At 42.0% G+C, this 18,921-nt stretch overlaps 1 protein-coding gene across 1 annotated transcript in view; it reads left to right on the forward strand.

The window, feature by feature from the left end:
• The window catches only part of cicb (capicua transcriptional repressor b), an 81,007-nt gene that overhangs the window by 14,287 nt on the left and 47,799 nt on the right, over nucleotides 1–18,921 (forward strand). The window contains exon 3 of the mRNA XM_051920943.1: nucleotides 1,549–5,517. Coding sequence (XP_051776903.1) covers nucleotides 1,635–5,517 — 3,883 coding nt within the window. The 5' untranslated portion in view covers nucleotides 1,549–1,634. The remainder of the gene's footprint in view (nucleotides 1–1,548; nucleotides 5,518–18,921) is intronic.

The raw sequence follows: 18,921 nt of genomic DNA on the forward strand, positions 1-18,921 counted from the left end.
AGTAAGGCTGTAATCTCTTGTCTTCACAAAGAGGTTTAAGTATGGCAAAGCCTGCTACTTTTAAGAGCCAACTAGAGAAGTTTTTGAGGTAGTAATACTGCAGGATTAATATCACTCCATTTTCTAACCAGGTTCGTGGGAATCCGTTGGGCATGAAACCTTTGTCTGGTACAGGGATGAGATCTGTTCTGATTATCTATGTTGGAAACTCTGAATTTTCTCGGAGCAGATGAGGGGGAGTGAGAAAGAGAACTGTGGAGGTGATAAGGTCACAAGATCAACATACTCAATTCTCCGAAGCACTAGCTCACACCTAGGTCTCCTGCTGTTTCTTCAGGAGTGTTTAAGCAGTAGGAAAATGAAGTGTTTTTAGTAAAACTAGAAAAAAAGATCAGAGCGGTCCCATCAAGAGTCCTTTTACTGGCTGGGCTGAATTGCTGTTGCTTGAATATGGTTGCTGTGGTATTTGAGTGAGTGCTCTTCTTTATCTCTGTGTCTTTACAAATCCGGTGCAGCATTTCCATTCTTGACCAAATCCTTCCCCTGGACTTGTCCTCATGTAGTTTGCACATTATTTCTTTGTCTGCTTGGGTTATCCTCCATTGTTTCTCCCACATCCTCAAAGGCATGCAAGTGAGGTTAATTGTCAATTGTGTGCGTGGTTGTGTGTGTAAGTGGGCTCTGCAATGGGCTGGCACTCTATCCAGGGTTGTTTCCTGACGTATGCCCTGTGGTGCTGGGATAGACACTAGCCTCCATGGCCCTGAAGTGGATTTACTGGCTTAAGAATCGAATGTAATGATTTCTGTCCTTTTTTTTCTAATGAAGCAATGTGCCTGCTGCTTTTTGTTTCAACACCGTTCTTAACCAATGAACGCATTTATTGACTGAAATCAGAAATGGCTTGACTCAGACTTTCTAATTGTCTTTAATAACGTTGATTTACATCTGAGATTACGGCTTTGAGTTTCTGTCTGACATGGCTCATTTGATAACGGAACGATAGGTGCCGTGCCATTCGATTTGCAGAAAGTTGGTCCAAGAGCACAGAGATGAATTTGTATCATTGACACATATGGCAAGACTGCGTAGGTAATGTTCAAGTGATGATTGGGTGACATACCAATCAATGGGTGCCAGTTTGTCTGCTCCTCACTTTCTTCCTCAGATGTGAATGCGCAAAGGAAATTAAACACAATTAAAGTATCTGAATCATGCCAATTCTAATTTTAATAAAGGAAATAGTTCCGAAATGAAAAAACGGTGTTGAAATAAACAGCAAGCGTGATGCCTTGTTGGGATTAGGACTGTAAAAGCTGCCGTGAATTCTGTGGTGAACGTGCCATTTGGAGCCTGTGTCTTCATGGTGACTCACAGCCTGTGTTCTGTTACTGGCACTCACCAGATCGGTGCTTTTTAAAGTTAGTTTCCTGTAATGTAGCACGGCTAGAATGCTTAACAGTATATTGTGTGCTAAAGTTTTGCCTACGTTATACTTTGGTATTTGATACACTAGAACTGATTATGAAATTTTCTGCTTTTTTTCAGATTGCCAAGATTATCAAGGAGGAGGTCATCCAGGCCACATTTAAGATCCAATAGAGGTAAGCCAGTGCTGGAGGAAGACACGCAGGATGAAGCCAGTGAGACGGCAGGGAGGGCGCTCGCCACTCTCATTGAGGGCCAAAAGTAACAAGAGAAAGCCAACGGCAAGCCAGGGACCTTCAAATACATCCCCACTGTCCTTGGATGGCCAATCAGAGATGGGGGAGATGGAGACACAAGAACAGAAACATCCGGTACAGGAAGATTCTCGTAGTTCACCCACAGACATCGACCCAATAGACACTCAGGAGTTAGAGAGCATCAGTCAAGCCACTGGGGTCCCCCTTAATAAGGGACAAAGCTCAAGGATCAGGGAAGTGCGCAACTGGAGATTAAGAGATCACTCTTTGCTTTTGGACAGTAAAGAAGGTGTAGTTGAGAGCAGTCCCTCCAGAGACCATCACAAAGGCCAGGAGTCATTATCTTCAAGACCAGTCGGTGAAGATGACAGTGGGAAAGAGGAGTCCTTGTCTGGAAGCAGCAACCATCCTCCATCTAGTCGCAAAACTGCCACATTCAAGTCGAGGGCACCCAAAAAGAAATATATGTTTGACCACCACAGCAGCAGCATATCCAGTGGTCACCTTCAAAGCACAGAAAACTTTGAGAGTGTTGGCTCCTCGTCTGGAGAGGTGGTATCTGGTGGTAGCGTAGTCTCTTCTGAAACTAGCAACAGCAGTCGAGAGGACTGTGATGGCACTTCTCACAGCAACAACAGCCTCACTTACAGCAAAGAGGACAAGCAAACTGCTGAGTCAAATTTGGAGGAAGCCCCCAATATTTCAGGTGGGACACCAGTGGCATCAGCCAGCACTTCTGAATTGCACGACGGTAATAATGAACAAGAAGGTATCTGCAGCTTGCTTTCAGTGCGCTCCTCAAGTACGGACACTGCCAGTGAACACTCCGCTGACTCTGACCTTGATGCCGGCCCTGCCACCAGCACTTTAACCTCATGTGGTATCGATGCAGAAGGCAGATGTCTGGATAAAGAAATAAAGCACGATTTAGACTGCTCCAGAGACAAAGAGAAGCAGCAGCCTTTCTGGTATGACTTGCGACACCTCAAATCCAAGCGAGTTTTGGCTCGACGCAGTCATGACTCACCTGGGGATGGCCCATCCTTTTTCCAATCTGGTGTAGTGAAGCAAATTCGTCGGAGTAGTGATTTAGGAATTCAGTTTTCTGGGGAGCGCTCTTTAATATACTATGAAGGAGGAATGTCTTTTGGAGGAGCATGTGGCCCTTCGAGTTCAGCAGTGGATGTGATCCTTGATGTCGTTCCTCCCCCTAGCGCAGTGGCGGTTGGAACTCGGGTTTGTGTTTGCATCAGACCAAATGAGACAATCTACAGAGAGGGAATGGTTCTTGAAATTAACCCCAAGCCAGTTTCATATCGGGTATTATTGGATGGAGCCTCCAAGTCTTCAGGGAACCATGAGGAGACTGGTGTGGGTGCAAAGAGTGGCACACTTGCAAAGAAGGACAATGAGTCCGTGTGGGTGTCACTGTCAAGTCTTCGGCTCCTCCATTCCCCATGGATTAAGGAAGACAGTTCTGATTCTGCTTTCACTGAAGAGGAAAATGGAGCACTTGGAGGAGGGTGCAATGCAGGCAAGGAAAAATGCAACAAGATAGTTAATGATACTCCTGTAGACCGGGACTCGGAGAAAGAAAAATGTGACAGTGGCACAGTGGTGCATAATATATCCCCATTCTTGTCCAAGTCCCGGCCGCTTATCACACCTCTAACTTCTAACCCTGCTCCGAGTGTCTTTCTTGTAAAGCCAGATTTGGGGACAGATGGGGACACCCCACGATCCCAATACCAACAGACTCCTCCAGAGGATGTGGAAGTTTCCAAAATCAGCTTTCCCATGGACTCTACCCCCAAGGCTGACAGTGTGGCACTGATGTTCCCCGGGGAAGAAAAGGGACAAAGCAGTGCACTGTCTGGACTCCCCATTCAGCGACAGATATTATCCCCTACAAAGTCTCCGGGATACACACAGCTGGTTGTGGGCCCAAGTACGGGGATGCTGCCCCTTGTCCTGACTGGAAGTGGTACTCTTGCTTCATCTAACCGTTGTTTAATAGAACCGCCCACTTCTCTTCTCTGCCAGGAAGTGACCTCCTCTGCCACAGGGAGTGGACGTAGCAGCACTAGCAGCCTGTCTTTAGAAAAGAGCAACAGCCAGGGAGGAAGTGGGTGCACGACTCCAGCTGCTGGCTCCACTTCTCGCTCACGTACTCCTCTGACTGCTGCCCAGCAAAAGTATAAGAAAGGAGATGTAGTGTGCACCCCAAACGGAATCCGGAAAAAGTTCAATGGCAAGCAATGGCGGCGGCTGTGCTCCCGTGATAGCTGCATGAAGGAATCCCAGAGGCGAGGATACTGTTCACGCCATCTCTCCATGCGCACTAAGGAGATGGAGAACAATGGGGCAAATCTACCATCGGATACATTCTCAGGTCTTGGCTCTGCGTCCCGCTCCAGCAGGCTGGACGGCCGGGCAAGCAGTGAATTTGACTGGGATGACACATCCAGGGATAGCAGTGAGGCAAGCAGTCGTACTGACTCTCGCCCTCGGCTTGCGCTTTCTTCTCAGGCCATCATAGCTGCTGCATGTGCCACACAGGACTTGTCTCGCTTTGACTTTGATGAATGTGAGGCTGCCAACATGTTAGTCTCCTTGGGAAGTTCACGCTCGGGAACACCTTCCTTTTCGCCCGTCTCCAACCAGTCACCTTTCTCGCCTGCACCCTCCCCTTCACCTTCTCCTCTCTTTGGGTTCCGACCAGCTAACTTCAGCCCTATAACAGCCTCTCCTGTTATTCAGAGAATAACGGGACAAAGCAGGCATGCAACGGCCAGCACCCCAAAAGTAGTTCCATTAGGAGCTCAGGCCCTGGAAGGAATTGGCGTATCACAGCACAGTGGGGGTACTCCACACCGAGAACGGCACATTTCGGGGATCCAGCCCACATTCCAAGCAAACCTGACTTTCACAGTACCGATGAGCCCCAACAAGCGTAAGTCGGACTCTCACTGCCCTGCCTCAACTGGGAACAGCATGTCTATTACAACCCCAATAGCTGGTGGCAGTGGCAGTACCAGTTCATCCTGCTCAACAGCTCCGGATTTTCAAAAGAGTGATAGCCTGGACTCTGGTGTTGACTCCATTTCTCATACTCCCACATTGCCATCCACCCCAGCAGGATTTAGAGCAATGTCCCCAGCCAGCCAGTTCCCAGGTTCCCAACAGGCTTCACCTCTTCCACTACTATCGCCCACACCTTCTGCCATGACCTCTGATCCCTGTACCACTGTACGACGGGTACCAGCACAGCAGCACCAGCAAAGAGACTCACCAGTTATTGTTAGAAATCCAGATGTCCCTTTACCAGCCAAATTCACAGAAAAACCCTTGGGAATTGGGAACATTGGGGTTGACCCTCACAATGGTGGCTCGGCTAGCCCAAGGGCACCAAGATTTACTGGTACTAAAGAAGGTGGAGTAGTAGGAAATGTGGCAGGAAGTAATGCCAGGGCAAAAGTGACCGGTCTGCAAATACCTGTACCAATCAATGCCAACCAGCTTGGCGTGGGTGCAAATGCTGCCAACGGCATAAGTCGCAGTTTACAGATGGGTGTGTCTTCTGCAAGCAGCAGCACTCAATCAGAACAGTCTGCCGTCAGCAGTGCTACCCAGACCCATGCTACTGAGTCTGTGGCACGTGGCACTGTGGGAAACCCAGCTGTGGGAGGTGTGGGTGCAGTGGGCTTTGGAGGAGTCGTCACACCATTACCTTACCATCCTGCTCCCACCGCCCTACTGCCAGTCATCGTTCCTTCAGAGTTCTCACACCCAGTACCACGCAAAGACATCATCATGGGCAGGCCAGGCACAGGTAAGGCATTTGTGGGAGTTTTGAATTTGGGTTTGGGAAGATCAGAAGGTTGGTTTTGGTGAAAGATGGTCTCATCCTGACAGGTTAGCTGAATCGGGAATTCTAGATTAAATATTTCAGTATACAGTTTGAGGGTCTTTATGGAAAACAAAGAACATTTTAAATCGGCATTTTGCCAAATTAGGCTTTCTTATAAAAATATGCTCTTGATTTCGTAAATGTTTCCTTCCATTTGCCTTTTTCCATTTACTTTCGAAATATGTATTGTCTCGAGCAGAACGATAAATAGTGGATGCTCCACCTGTTAAAGTGGCAGAGAGGAGGTCAGATAAGTTGAGATAATGGTTTTATTCAAGCAAAAAAAGGGACAGAGTTTAAAAATAAATATAAATTTATTAAACATTGTTTTTAACAGTCATTAGCTGAACGAACCCAGGCATTGTTATCTTCCGCTTTCCATGGCCTTGGAATTCCCTAGGACACAGATGCATTCTTCTCGCACTTTTGTTGCCACTTCTCTCCTATTTTTCTTTTTCCTTCCTCTTGGTCCTAATCCCTTACCTTTGTGAGTACAAAATAAACACAAAACTAAACCACACCCTGCTGCCCCGGCGGACCTTCCTCTAAATGATTTCATAAGTCTGCCCAATTGGTCAGCTCACCTACTTGAAAATACCCCAAAACCAACACAGCTTTTGTCTTTTTCTGCTGGCCTGCCAGTTGAGTCTTTGGTTTAATTTATAAGTAATGTCAGAGACTGCTTCAGGTAAAACCGAGTAGATGAGCCTGTAGAAAGAACATTTAGAGAGGTAAACCATGGAAGGAAACTTCATTGTCTACATTTGTTTTAGATTTTACCTGTTTACCATACACAATACACCTGTTACATGACATGTGTCATATATGAGTAGGCTGACCAGGTCTTCGTTGTTCCAAAATGGGACACAACTCCTTATTCCAGCGAGTGTGATGGACGTACATCAACTCGAAAAACGGGGAGTTTGAGGAAATTGGCCCCCCCTTAGATTTGCAGAAATTTTGTTGCATTAAGGGACAGAAGGCATAAAGACTCGGTCCATAAAATTGGACTGTACTGGAAGAAAATGTGGCTTATTGTGAGCTGCGAAAAGACAAGGAGTTGATTTTGTCAGACAGGGACATAATCAGGGATATCAAAGGATCAAAACTTGAGAAATCAAAATAATCAGGTAACCAAAAATCAAAGTTCCAAATGTGTAAGGCAAAACAAAAGTAAGAAATGAATCCACCCACTAGGTCCTACTTGGTAAATATGCTAAAGAGAAGTGAAGCGTAGAATATTAACTGAGGGATAACACGTGGTTAAAGCCATTGCTGTTATGAGCGTACTCACTATTACTTTTTGGTAGAACTTTTAGTCCTGTTTTTTACAAATGTTTTTTAGCTTTAAGTACAATTAATCCATATTAAAAGTCAGTTTTGAGATTCCTTGTTTATTTAAAGTAATGGAAATTACTTTTCAGTATTTTTGAGGCCTTTTTGTTTTGACATTGGACACAGCCATTTTTTTTGAGTGCCACTGTTAGGATGCTGCTCCTGGTTGCCAGGGACATGGTGTCTGAGTCGCGACTTCGGACGTCATTGTCATGATGAGTGAAAAGGTCAGTGCTGACGACCTTCCTCCATCTGAGATTGTTGGCAGAATGACTCTTGGCTACCAAATTCATTCTGAAACTCCTTTTTGGTTTTTGATCTTGTCGCTCTGAAATTTTTACCTCATTTTATTTATTTTTTTTTTCATGTTTTGGCCTTGTCAGTTATTTTTGAGTACCCTGTTTTTGTCTCTGGCTTTGCTCTCATAGGTGTCCTCTTTTGATCCTTCTCCTTTTAATTTTGCTAGCGTGACTTGTCTGCAGCATAAGAGTTGTTTAATTATAATGTCGATGTTGAAAGTACAGTAACTGAGGTTACATGACATATCATGACACCGAACAACCAAAGAAAATCAAGAGAGTAACAAAGTTAAACTTTTTCCAAAATAACTCAGAATCAAACCTTAAAAAAAGGAATCTACAGGTCAAAAAATTAATATATTTAAAAACACACATTGAAAAAGTGTTTAAAACTACAACACCAAGGTTGAGTGGCCTATGATGGGTATAAGTAAATAAGTTTATAGGGTCACTGTTGTCATGTGTACAGAGTGACCCTTTTTTACTTGCGTGTGCTAATCAACACTGAACATGTCGCCACCCTCCGAGGCCTTACTTAGCACTACATTACCTCGAATCTTCTGGATTCCTCACATGAAAACTCTCATTCCACACTCAGGATCTCCACTGGCTTAATCCATACGGGTGTAACAGTACGTAGAGTATGCGCCGTTCATACCTCTGCTTGAATCATGATATTAAATTCATTCCGTATTGCCATAATATAAAAAAAAAATTAAAACTAAAACAAAAGTAAGGCTACACAATATAACTTATTTAATCCGGAACGTAAAATATTGTAAAAAATGTAAAGAAGAAGATGATCTGAAAATACACCTAAACAGCGAGCTAATAACTAAATTTGCAGGTATAGAACACAAATAGGAAGTAGTTGCAAAAGACAAATGCAGTAGTGTTGTTTGTTTATTATTTTTTTTAATTCAGCTATCCCATAACAGTTAGTGTGTATATGCTATTTTTGAGGAGCACTGAAATATGGACATGTGCATTTATACTCAAATAAATTTAAATTGTGTGTCTTTTTACAGGCATAAAAGTAATGGATGAGGTTGGAAGTTGCTCATATTTTGATACTTCCCTTCAAATTTATTGAGTTTTATATATAGTACAGGACAGTAGATAGCAAACTTTTGTCTTTTGCTAATATAAAGGCCAAAATCAAGACAAAAAGCAAACAGATTTTTTTGGAAAAATAATGAAACATAAAGAAAAAAGTAATTGCCTTGGCTGGATAATTGTACTTATTGTGGATGCACATCTATACTTTACATTTGTTCAGTTGAGCACTCGCTGACTTTGTAATTTTATCGCACTCTGCCTTGAAATAAAATGCAACTCCCCAGTCAGATTGTGAGGGGTCTTGGGTGCACAATTCTCTTTAGGTGAGACTACAAAATTTCTACAGGATTGCAGTCTGGGCCATTCTCGGACATTGACTGTATTTATTTATTTTGCACCATATTTTGCATTACGTTGCTGTATTCTGTGGATATTAATGGAAGGAATTATTAAGGATAAGATTGAGCAACACCTGGCAAGGACAGGAGTTATTCTGAGAGGGAGGTCGTGTTTTACTAACTTGCTGGAATTCTATGAGGAGGCAACAGAAGGATACGATCAAAGTGGAGCAGATGATATTATTTATCTGGACTTTCAGAAAGCATTTGATGAGGTGCCACATGAGAGGTCGGGCATCAAATTAAAAGAAGTGGGAGTTCAGGGTGATGTTTTTAGATGGGTGCAGAATTGGCTCAGACACAGGAAGCAGAGGGTGATGGTGCGAGGAACCTCATCAAAATTGACTGATGTTAAGAGTGGTGTTCCACAGGGGTCAGTGCTAGGGCTGCTGCTGTTTTTAATATATATAAATTATTTAGATAGGAATATAAGTAACAAGCTGGTTAAGTTTGCAGATGATACCAAGATAGGTGGATTAGCAGATAATTTGGAATCCGTTATATAATCACAGAAGGACTTGGATAGCATACAGGCTTGGGCAGATGAAATTTAATGTCAGTAAATGTAAAGTATTACACATAGGAAGTAAAAATGTTAGGTTTGAATACACAATGGGTGGTCGGAAAATCGAGAGTCCACCTTATGAGAAGGATTTAGGAGTCACAGTGGATGCTAAGCTATCAACTTCCAGACAGTGTTCAGAAGCCATGAAGAAGGCTAACAGAGTGACCGGTTATATAGCACCTTGATGTGTGGAGTACAAGTCCAAGGAGGTTCTGCTCAACCTTTATAATGCACTGGTGAGGCCTCATCTGGAGTACTGTGTGCAGTTTTGGTCTCCAGGCTACAAAAAGGACATAGCAGCACTAGAAAAGGTCCAGAGAAGAGCGACTAGGCTGAGTCCAGGGCTACAGGGGTTGAATTATGAGGAAAGATTAAAAGAGATGAGCCTTTACAGTTTAAGCAAAAGAAGATTAAGAGGTGACATGATTGAAGTGTTTAAAATTATGAAAGGAATTAGTACAGTGGATCAGGACTGTTATTTTAAAATGAGTACATCAAGAACACAGGGAGACAGTTGGAAACTTGTAAAGGGTAAAATTCGCACAAACATTATGAAGTTTTTCTTTACACAAAGAACGATAGACACTTGGAATAAGCTACCAAGTAGTGTGGTAGACAGTAAGACGTTGGGGACTTTCAAAACTCGACTTGATGTTTTTTTGGAAGAAATAAGTGGATAGGACTGGCGAGCTTTGTTGGGCTGAATGGCCTGTTCTCGTCTAGAGTGTTCTAATATTGTCATGCTGAAAGGTTAAATCATTTTTAACCTGATGGAGACCACCAAGTTATGGAGCTATTAATTTTCTGCTCTATCCATACCAGTTGTGAGGGGCATGAAATGTGCTGCCTTTGCGTGAAACAAATCTTTGGCAATTAAAGCAAAAAGATTCCACCTTGGTCTTATCAGACCATAAGACATTTTCCTACATTATTTTGTTCGATTGAGTTAAGAAATGTATGTGAGCTCGGGTGTTATTTTTGTGATAAACAGCTTCCATTTTCTTGTCCCACAGCTCAGACTTATGGAGAATGCATGAAGTGGTTAGAATATGCAGGAAATGGCAGGTTACTGCTGTAAATTCTTGTAGTTGCTTGAAGATTACCGTTGTCCTCTTGGTAGCCCATGATGAACGTTTTGTTTAGTCAGGCCATCAGTTTTGAAGGGCTGTAATAGTGAAGTCATGTTTCTGCTACTTCTTAGAGATAGACTTCACAGTATATATAATGCCTTCAGAATTTCTTTATGTTCTTCTTCCAATCTGTTGCAGTAATTAATGAGATCTCCTGATTTTTAGCTGTTTGTGGACAGTCCCTCCACTGTGCAAACAAGAAGTTCAGTGAATCCACAGGTGCAGAGGATTTTATTTCAGGCTGATCAGCATTATATCACCTGATGTTGGAAGAAAGCAAGTACCTTTGTACAAGATTTGGAATATGATTGGTTGAATCTGAGGTTGGAACACAGTTACAACCTCCAGCAGAAAGTGTACAAACTTAGGAGAGCGTTGCACTACACAACTTTGAGTGGCAGGACGTGTCAAACTTATTGGCTGTAGTGTCTGGATCTAATGCAGGGAGCAAACTCGGGAGGTAAAAGATTGCACAATTCCCTCATGACTTCACAGCACAGTTACACAGTGCAAGAGAACATTTTCATGGGATCAAACACTTTGTCAGCCAATGACCATGGAACACAAAAGAATAAAAATTGTTGCATTATGCTAAAATAAACAAAATGGAGGATAACCAGGTAGAAGTTGCTGCTGCTGTTCCTGTTTGTGCTTTCCTTTGTAATGAGAACAAAAGAAGAGGATAAATTGTAAAACCTAGAGAAGGCCACATTTGTTTGGTTGTGGAAAATAGAGTTGTACGTGTTGTACTTCTCGCTGGTGTCGTCGAGCGAGGGAACACACCAAGTCCAAAATAAATGTTGGGGTGCCAACCAGGTTGCCCTTTTTAATAACGATACCAGTAAGGCAAATCAAACAAGTGCACAGCACTACTAACAAGAATAGTTATTAGGCTGTGGGGTGCACCAAAAAAAACTCTGAAGAGTGGTCAACACCTAGGTAGAAACTCCACCCGGTGTTCTGCTCTTTCTCAAATAAGACGCCATCCTCCAGGAGCATCTCGGTCTTACAGGCCTCACACTGGAAGGGGCGGAGTCAGTTGCCCTCATTGGGCATCTTCTTGGAGCTGTGGGTTGTGTGGCCATCAGAGGGCAATCCAGCCACCCAAACCCTGGCACAGATGGACGCCAACACAAGTTTGCCACACAACACATGTTTAGCGCGTTTTAGCTTGTCCCCCACAACACAGCACAGTTTCCAAGCATCAAAGTACAATAGAACATCGCAGTACAAGTACATTCAAAACCAAAGCTTTCTTTCTTTCTTTCTTTCTTTCTTTCTTTCTTTCTTTCTTTCTTTCTTTCTTTCTTTCTTTCTTTCTTTCTTTCTTTCTTTCTTTCTCCCTCCACACCCCCTCTGGCAAGCTTCATCCTCTTCCTCCCGACTCTGGCTCTCAGAATGGAGTGAGGCGGATCCTTTTATGCAGCTCCTGGGAGTGTTTCAGGTATCTCGTCAGCGTTCCCTGGAATCTCTCCCAGGTGTGGTGGAAGTCCAAAGTAGGACTCTGCAGCTCCCCCTGGTGACCCCCACCGAACCCAACAGGGCTGTCCCAAACTTCAACTTTCCTGAAGCCCTGCAGGAATTCGTGGAGCCACAGCAACCAAACTTTAGACTTTACCAAACCAAGAGTTTTGTTTTTTTGTTTTTTTTTTTATTATTATTTCAGCGTTAACATTAAGAATATAAAAGATTACATTTCTATAGAAGTGTGCACTGTAGACTGTAGAAATGAAATACAAATTTTAGTGAAAGATGCCCTGCAGTAGCAGGAAGGTAGCAAACATACAGTAGGTACCAAAAGAACTTGGAACAAGAATGTCGCCTGGCAAAACACAGAGCTTCAGGGTTTAGTTGTGTTTATAAATTTTGATGGAAAGTGCTGGTATGGATGGAGACACAGCCTTACATCATGTAAAGCTCACATCCAGACTGAGCAAGTGGAATAGACAGCAGATGATGTGAAGCTAAAGCAGCAGCAACTCTGTTAGTATTGCATATTACAGGCTGTGCGGATTTTTCTTTGGGTGCTGTGCTTTTCCTGCTACTTCCCAGAAATGTGCAGATTAGTTTTAATTGGAGATGCTTCGTTTGGCGGTCGTGAGCAAGTGTAGCCATGTCTGAAGGAGTGGTACTTTAGTTCCTGCCTGGGATAGGATCTGACTGCTCATGACTCTCAAGCTGGACAAAATGGTTGCAGAAAATGCCAGGACAGAAGGCTAACTTTAGATCCCTGCTACATGGAAAGGGTGTGTAGTAAGTGCATTTCTTAAACTCCTTCTAAAGTTTTTAGTTTGATATCAAAATCAGTAAACTGTTGGAAATATTCATTAAATTGAGAATGAGAAGGCTTAGTTCCTGCTCTGCATCTGAGGTTGCTGAGATGGGCTTCAGCTCTTCACAAATGTTTACTGGAAAGAAGAGTTTTTAGAAAATAGATGTTTCTAAAGAAAAGAGGACCTAATAGGTGAATGGACAATATTAAACACAAAGCCAGCACTGGATATTATACAGTAAATGCAGGAACACTTTTTGCTGTCATAAAAGCAAATATTTACCAATTAGGTCTCCCACCCTTCTTTGTTTCACTGCCACTGGTAAATCATATCTTCTTTAGATGCAGAAAAATCACCTAAATGAGTGTAAATAGAAATATCAAACATCAAAGTAGTTGCAGAACAGAGGTAGCTCAAAGAGTACTGACAAGAACAACAAAGACCGAGTGAGGAGTGTTTAAAAGTGAGGAGCACAGCCTACGTGAAAGCAAAAAACTGAAAAAAGAAATACCCACTGCTTCATTTTCATAGGTCACAGAATCATTTGACTCAAGTTGGAGAAGAAAACGCCAGCCAGCAATTACACAGAACAATATGTGAGTGGGAGTGCAGAATGAGAGTTTAATGCACACCATTGCAGTGGGCAGCTTTTTGTAAAGCATCCCACAACCCAGACGTGAATTGAATTCTCGTTCCACAGGCCCAGTCACGCATTGTTCTGTAAGATGTACCTGGGTGTTACCGCCTGTAGTCCTCTTCACGCAGAGTGGGGTTGCAGTGGGTGCTGTGCATATTACATTTTAGTGGATCTGTAATTGTGTGTTGTACAAGTGGAGCAGCTGTGCTTTTGCTAATGGTCATAATGTGATGAGGCAAAATTGCAATTTTATCTTTGTCAGAACCACATAAAAAGGATAAAAAAAAACTGAACAAGTTAAAAAAAAAAATCGGTGCCTTTTGAGTTTAAAATATCAGATATTTTTAAATAAATCCCACAGACCTCCTTTTAATGCTGTTTACCAAAAACAAATCACCAATATATGTATTTGATCTCTATGCCAAAGAGCAGCAGTTCATTTTTCTTTTTAAATGATTTCTTCACTAATTAATTATTTTTCTTTGAAACATGTACAGTACTGAATAAAAACCGTTTCCCTCCCTAAAAACAATCGCAATAAAGTTTTGAGTACTTCAGGTAACATGGATTAATCCTCTGATAATAATTTCTCTTTGCTCCTCGGGCACCACCCCTTTGATTTTGTATGAAATTTTGTATATCTTTTGCAATAAAACAGACTTTTGGAGCTGCACAGCTTAATTGTAACAAAGCCAAAATCAGATTTTTTTGTTTAACACCTTCCTCCCTGCCCGATTTCATTTTCCTTGTTGATGAGGAAACACATATTTCCTGTAGTAAATTGAAGAAAGACTTAAGGCATCATCTAACTTTGGAAATGGTTACTTCCTTTTTCTCATCAGCTTGGATTTTGAATTATGTAATCGAATTACAATACAGGTCAAAGGTTTTAGAACAACTCGGTTTTTCTTCAGAATTAATCAGTTGAAATGTAATGGAATGAATGACCTAAATGATGAAAAGGTAAGCAGTAAACTTCCAGAGGTTTCAATGTAAAGTTTAGGTTAGCAAAAACTGAAAACAAAGGACATTTCAGACTATTACAAATGGGCCTTCTGTCTGAATGAAGGGATCAACTAATAGGTTACAACCTACCGATGTTCTGCAGCAATGAAAGTAAATTAAGCCTTGTAAGTTGAGGCAAACAGTTTGCACAGGTGTCCCCACTCCTGATGATTACTTAAAAACCCTCTGTGTGTCTTAAAGCAGAGTTGGAACAGACTGTGTTACTACACCCTCTGATGTACTACTTCAGAGAAAAACTAAAATGTTCTTAATCTTTTGACTGGTAGTGTACATCCATTAATTAAGAAAAAAAACGTCTTTTGTATTGCTTCAGTATTGCGTAATTAAGCTTATTAAATTAGGTGTAACTAGAAGCAACTTGCTAGTGCTTGTCACTCTTAGGGGCCCAATTGCATTTTGGTTCTATTTTACATACTGTGCTGAAAAATCCTCCAAATGAAAAGTTAAATATAATTTTCCCCAAGATGCTTATGCCAACATCATAGGACGCAAGGCATGAACCAACGCTGAACAGGAAACCAGGGCAAATTTAGTCACTTTACTCACATGAGACCACTTCTGAATCACCAAGTAATGTAATCTGCAAGCCTTTGTGATGTGGGAGGAAAACTGGACTGCCTGGAGAAAAGTGCCATGTACACATGGGGGTGAGTCTCAGCAGAGACAGTGACCAGATATGGAGTACAAACCTAGGACATTGGATACTTGAGTATGAAACAGCCAGTGAAAATGATATCTAGAGGAAATAAGCTACAAGTGAAATGCAGGGAATTTCAACAGGGTCAGGTTATTTTTTTGTTGCTTTTATTTCTAAAAATATTGCTTTATTTGCAGACTGTATTAAGGTCTTGTCCAAGTGACCTATGTCTTCCTGCTTTTTTTTCTAGATGGTTTAGCTCTTCATTGAGCTCTACCAAGGTTATGTCCAAGTCAGCTAAGCCCAGCCTGAGGTTTCCTGGCCACGTCAGAAGTATTTTCTGTGCTTTGTGTTTGACTAAACTAGCTCTCCGATGTTGTTTCTGTCTTGTCTCTCTTGATATATACAGTTAGCTTTCTGACTGAACATGTAGTGAACACCATGACTTTACTCAGACATACAGTGGGTACGGAAAGTATTCAGACCCCCTTCAATTTTTCACTCTTTGTCATATTGCAGCCATTTGCTAAAATCATTTAAATTAATTTTTTCCCTCATTAATGTACACACAGCACCCCATATTGACAGACAAAAAAAAGAATTTTTGAAATTGTTGCAGATTTATTAAAAAAGAAAAACTGAAATATCACATGGTCCTAAGTATTCAGACCCTTTGCTCAGTATTTAGTAGAAGCACCCTTTTGAGCTAATACAGCCATGAGTCTTCTTGGGAAAGATGCAACAAGTTTTTCACACCTGGATTTGGGGATCCTCTGCCATTCCTCCTTGCAGATCCTCTCCCGTTCTGTCAGGTTGGATGGTAAACGTTGGTGGACAGCCATTTTTAGGTCTCTCCAGAGATGCTCAATTGGGTTTAAGTCAGGGCTCTGGCTGGGCCATTCAAGAACAGTCACAGAGTTGTTGTGAAGCCACTCCTTCGTTATTTTAGCTGTGTGCTTAGGGTCATTGTCTTGTTGGAAGGTAAACCTTCGGCCCAGTCTGAGGTCCTTAGCACTCTGGAGAAGGTTTTTGTCCAGGATATCCCTGTACTTGGCCGCATTCATCTTTCCCTCGATTGCAACCAGTCTTCCTGTCCCTGCAGCTGAAAAACACCCCCACAGCATGATGCTGCCACCGCCATGCTTCACTGTGGGGACTGTATTGGACAAGTGATGAGCAGTGCCTGGTTGTCTCCACACATACCGCTTAGAATTAAGGCCAAAAAGTTCTATCTTGGTCTCATCAGACCAGAGAATCTTATTTCTCACCATCTCAGAGTCCTTCAGGTGTCTTTTAGCAAACTCCATGCGGGCTGTCATGTGTCTTGCACTGAGGTATGTGTGGAGACAACCAGGCACTGCTCATCACTTGTCCAATACAGTCCCCACAGTGAAGCATGGCGGTGGCAGCATCATGCTGTGGGGGTGTTTTTCAGCTGCAGGGACAGGACGACTGGTTGCAATCGAGGGAAAGATGAATGCGGCCAAGTACAGGGATATCCTGGACAAAAACCTTCTCCTGAGTGCTAAGGACCTCAGACTGGGCCGAAGGTTTACCTTCCAACAAGACAATGACCCTAAGCACACAGCTAAAATAACGAAGGAGTGGCTTCACAACAACTCTGTGACTGTTCTTGAATGGCCCAGCCAGAGCCCTGACTTAAACCCAATTGAGCATCTCTGGAGAGACCTAAAAATGGCTGTCCACCAACGTTTACCATCCAACCTGACAGAACTGGAGAGGATCTGCAAGGAGGAATGGCAGAGGATCCCCAAATCCAGGTGTGAAAAACTTGTTGCATCTTTCCCAAGAAGACTCATGGCTGTATTAGCTCAAAAGGGTGCTTCTACTAAATACTGAGCAAAGGGTTTGAATACTTAGGACCATGTGATATTTCAGTTTTTCTTTTTTAATAAATCTGCAACAATTTCAAAAATTCTTTTTTTTGTCTGTCAATATGGGGTGCTGTGTGTACATTAATGAGGGGAAAAAATTAATTTAAATGATTTTAGCAAATGGCTGCAATATGACAAAGAGTGAAAAATTAAAGGGGGTCTGAATACTTTCCGTACCCACTGTACTCTGTTGTAGATCACCTGTACAAATCCTGACTCTGTCTTATGTCAATGTCCTATTCTCTTAAGATGTAAATTATATTCAGAATTTACCCAGGTAACTGTCTTAGTAGCCTGATGGTTTGTTTGTAGTTTCTTGTGTGCAACGTGTTATCAATAGGACATCTAAATGGTATCCATCTGTATTCAGTTTATACTTAGGTACTGTTGTGTTTGGAGCTAGCCTGTGTTTAGTTGGTGTCCAGGAATCTTTACAGCTTTTATTTAATTTGTGCCCAGCCTAAATATAATGTATGTTCTAAGCAATCTGTATTTAGCCTTAACCACAGCTTATGTCAAGGTGGTATTCTACTCATAAGCATCTTGTGTTGTGTTTGGAAGATGGGCTTTCTTAAAGAAATTTAAAATGACTCACCCATTTCAGTTTTTTAATACTCTTTCTAATTTTGTCTTCGTCCATTTACTCTTTGGCTTTCTTCTGTAATTAACTGGTTTTTTTTAAGAATTACAACAGTTAACAACACAGGATTACAACATGCACCACAAAATAATTCAAAGAAAAATCTTGAGACTATGTAAAGAGTGCAAACATCCTCTCATTGAGTCAGTAATTTTAGACCTGCTATCTCTTACACTTATTTAATTACACTCAGCCATACTTTCTATGAATTCTTAGTGTTGGTTGATTTGTAAATTCAGATTCTTGGTTTATATTATATGAGAAGAGCTGATATTCAGGTGAGATCTGGCCTAAACACCAGATTCTCACTTCTGGTTCTGTTCAGTTGGGTGCTAGACAAGGGCGGCCTACTTATTGAGAACATCAAACCACTGAGGGTACAGCAAGTACAAGTCCCTGATCCTTCCTGTTCACATGAAAACATTCAAAACATAGTCCTCTGCAGAGTAAGACACACACTGTTACAAGAGGTACCTTGATGCCACACTCTTATTCTTCTTAAAACATTAGGGGTTAGCTCCATTGCAGTTGGTGTCAGTTTAGCTTGATGGTGTTAGCGTTGTACTGAATTCCTGTGTGAACTGCTGCACAGTAGCCAAGATAGTGTTAATCTGTCGCTCTTTGTATGTGAATTTACCACAGAGCTAAACATTCCAGCATGGAGATCTGTGCCTGGACATGTTGAGTAGAAGTTGGGTGGGAGGGACTGAGCACAACACCCAGAATAGAGCAAACTTGTTGTCATTATTTGTTACCAGGCTACAAGAGGCGTCTTCTCTGCTGTACCTGTATCTACATGAGCCGCACCTGGCAGCTGGATTCTGCTGCTTTTCTAGTTCCAATCTTTTCTCAGAATTTGCTTCAAATGGGCCTAATTCACTGCAGGAGAGATATCAAGTATACAGTATGGAAGTCCTAATCCCCACACTTTTTTTTCTGTTGTGCTGTACTGAGCTAGATTGCCTAGACGGTTTCATTTTCTTATATCACAAAGGTAACAAATGAGCAAAGGTCATGTGTCTCAATGCAGAAATGTGTGACATAAGTGGTGAAAGACAGACTGAAAATAAAATGGGCAAGATCTGCTACACCAACACGATGTGTTTTCCACTGTGTAAGACTCTGTAAACAATAACAATTTGATTTTTATATAGAGTGTTGTGCTGTATTTCACGCCTATGATTGCTAAGCACACAGACTACCAAACCCAGCCATCAGTAAGTTAATAAATGAAACCTCACACAGAAATGAGTGGTAGGTATTCTGAACGTTGCAGCTGAGAAGACAGTCAGAAGAGAAAACTCCACCCTGTTGTAAACCGAGAAAACCAAACACTTTTGGGCTTATAGCTCTTACGTGTAGAAAAAGCCTTACAGTTATAATCCACCTTGTTACACAATCCTTTCTCAGCCATTTTTCCAAGATATACTCT

The sequence above is a fragment of the Erpetoichthys calabaricus genome, chromosome 17 (assembly GCF_900747795.2).
Source record: "Erpetoichthys calabaricus chromosome 17, fErpCal1.3, whole genome shotgun sequence".
NCBI classification, from domain to species: domain Eukaryota; kingdom Metazoa; phylum Chordata; class Cladistia; order Polypteriformes; family Polypteridae; genus Erpetoichthys; species Erpetoichthys calabaricus.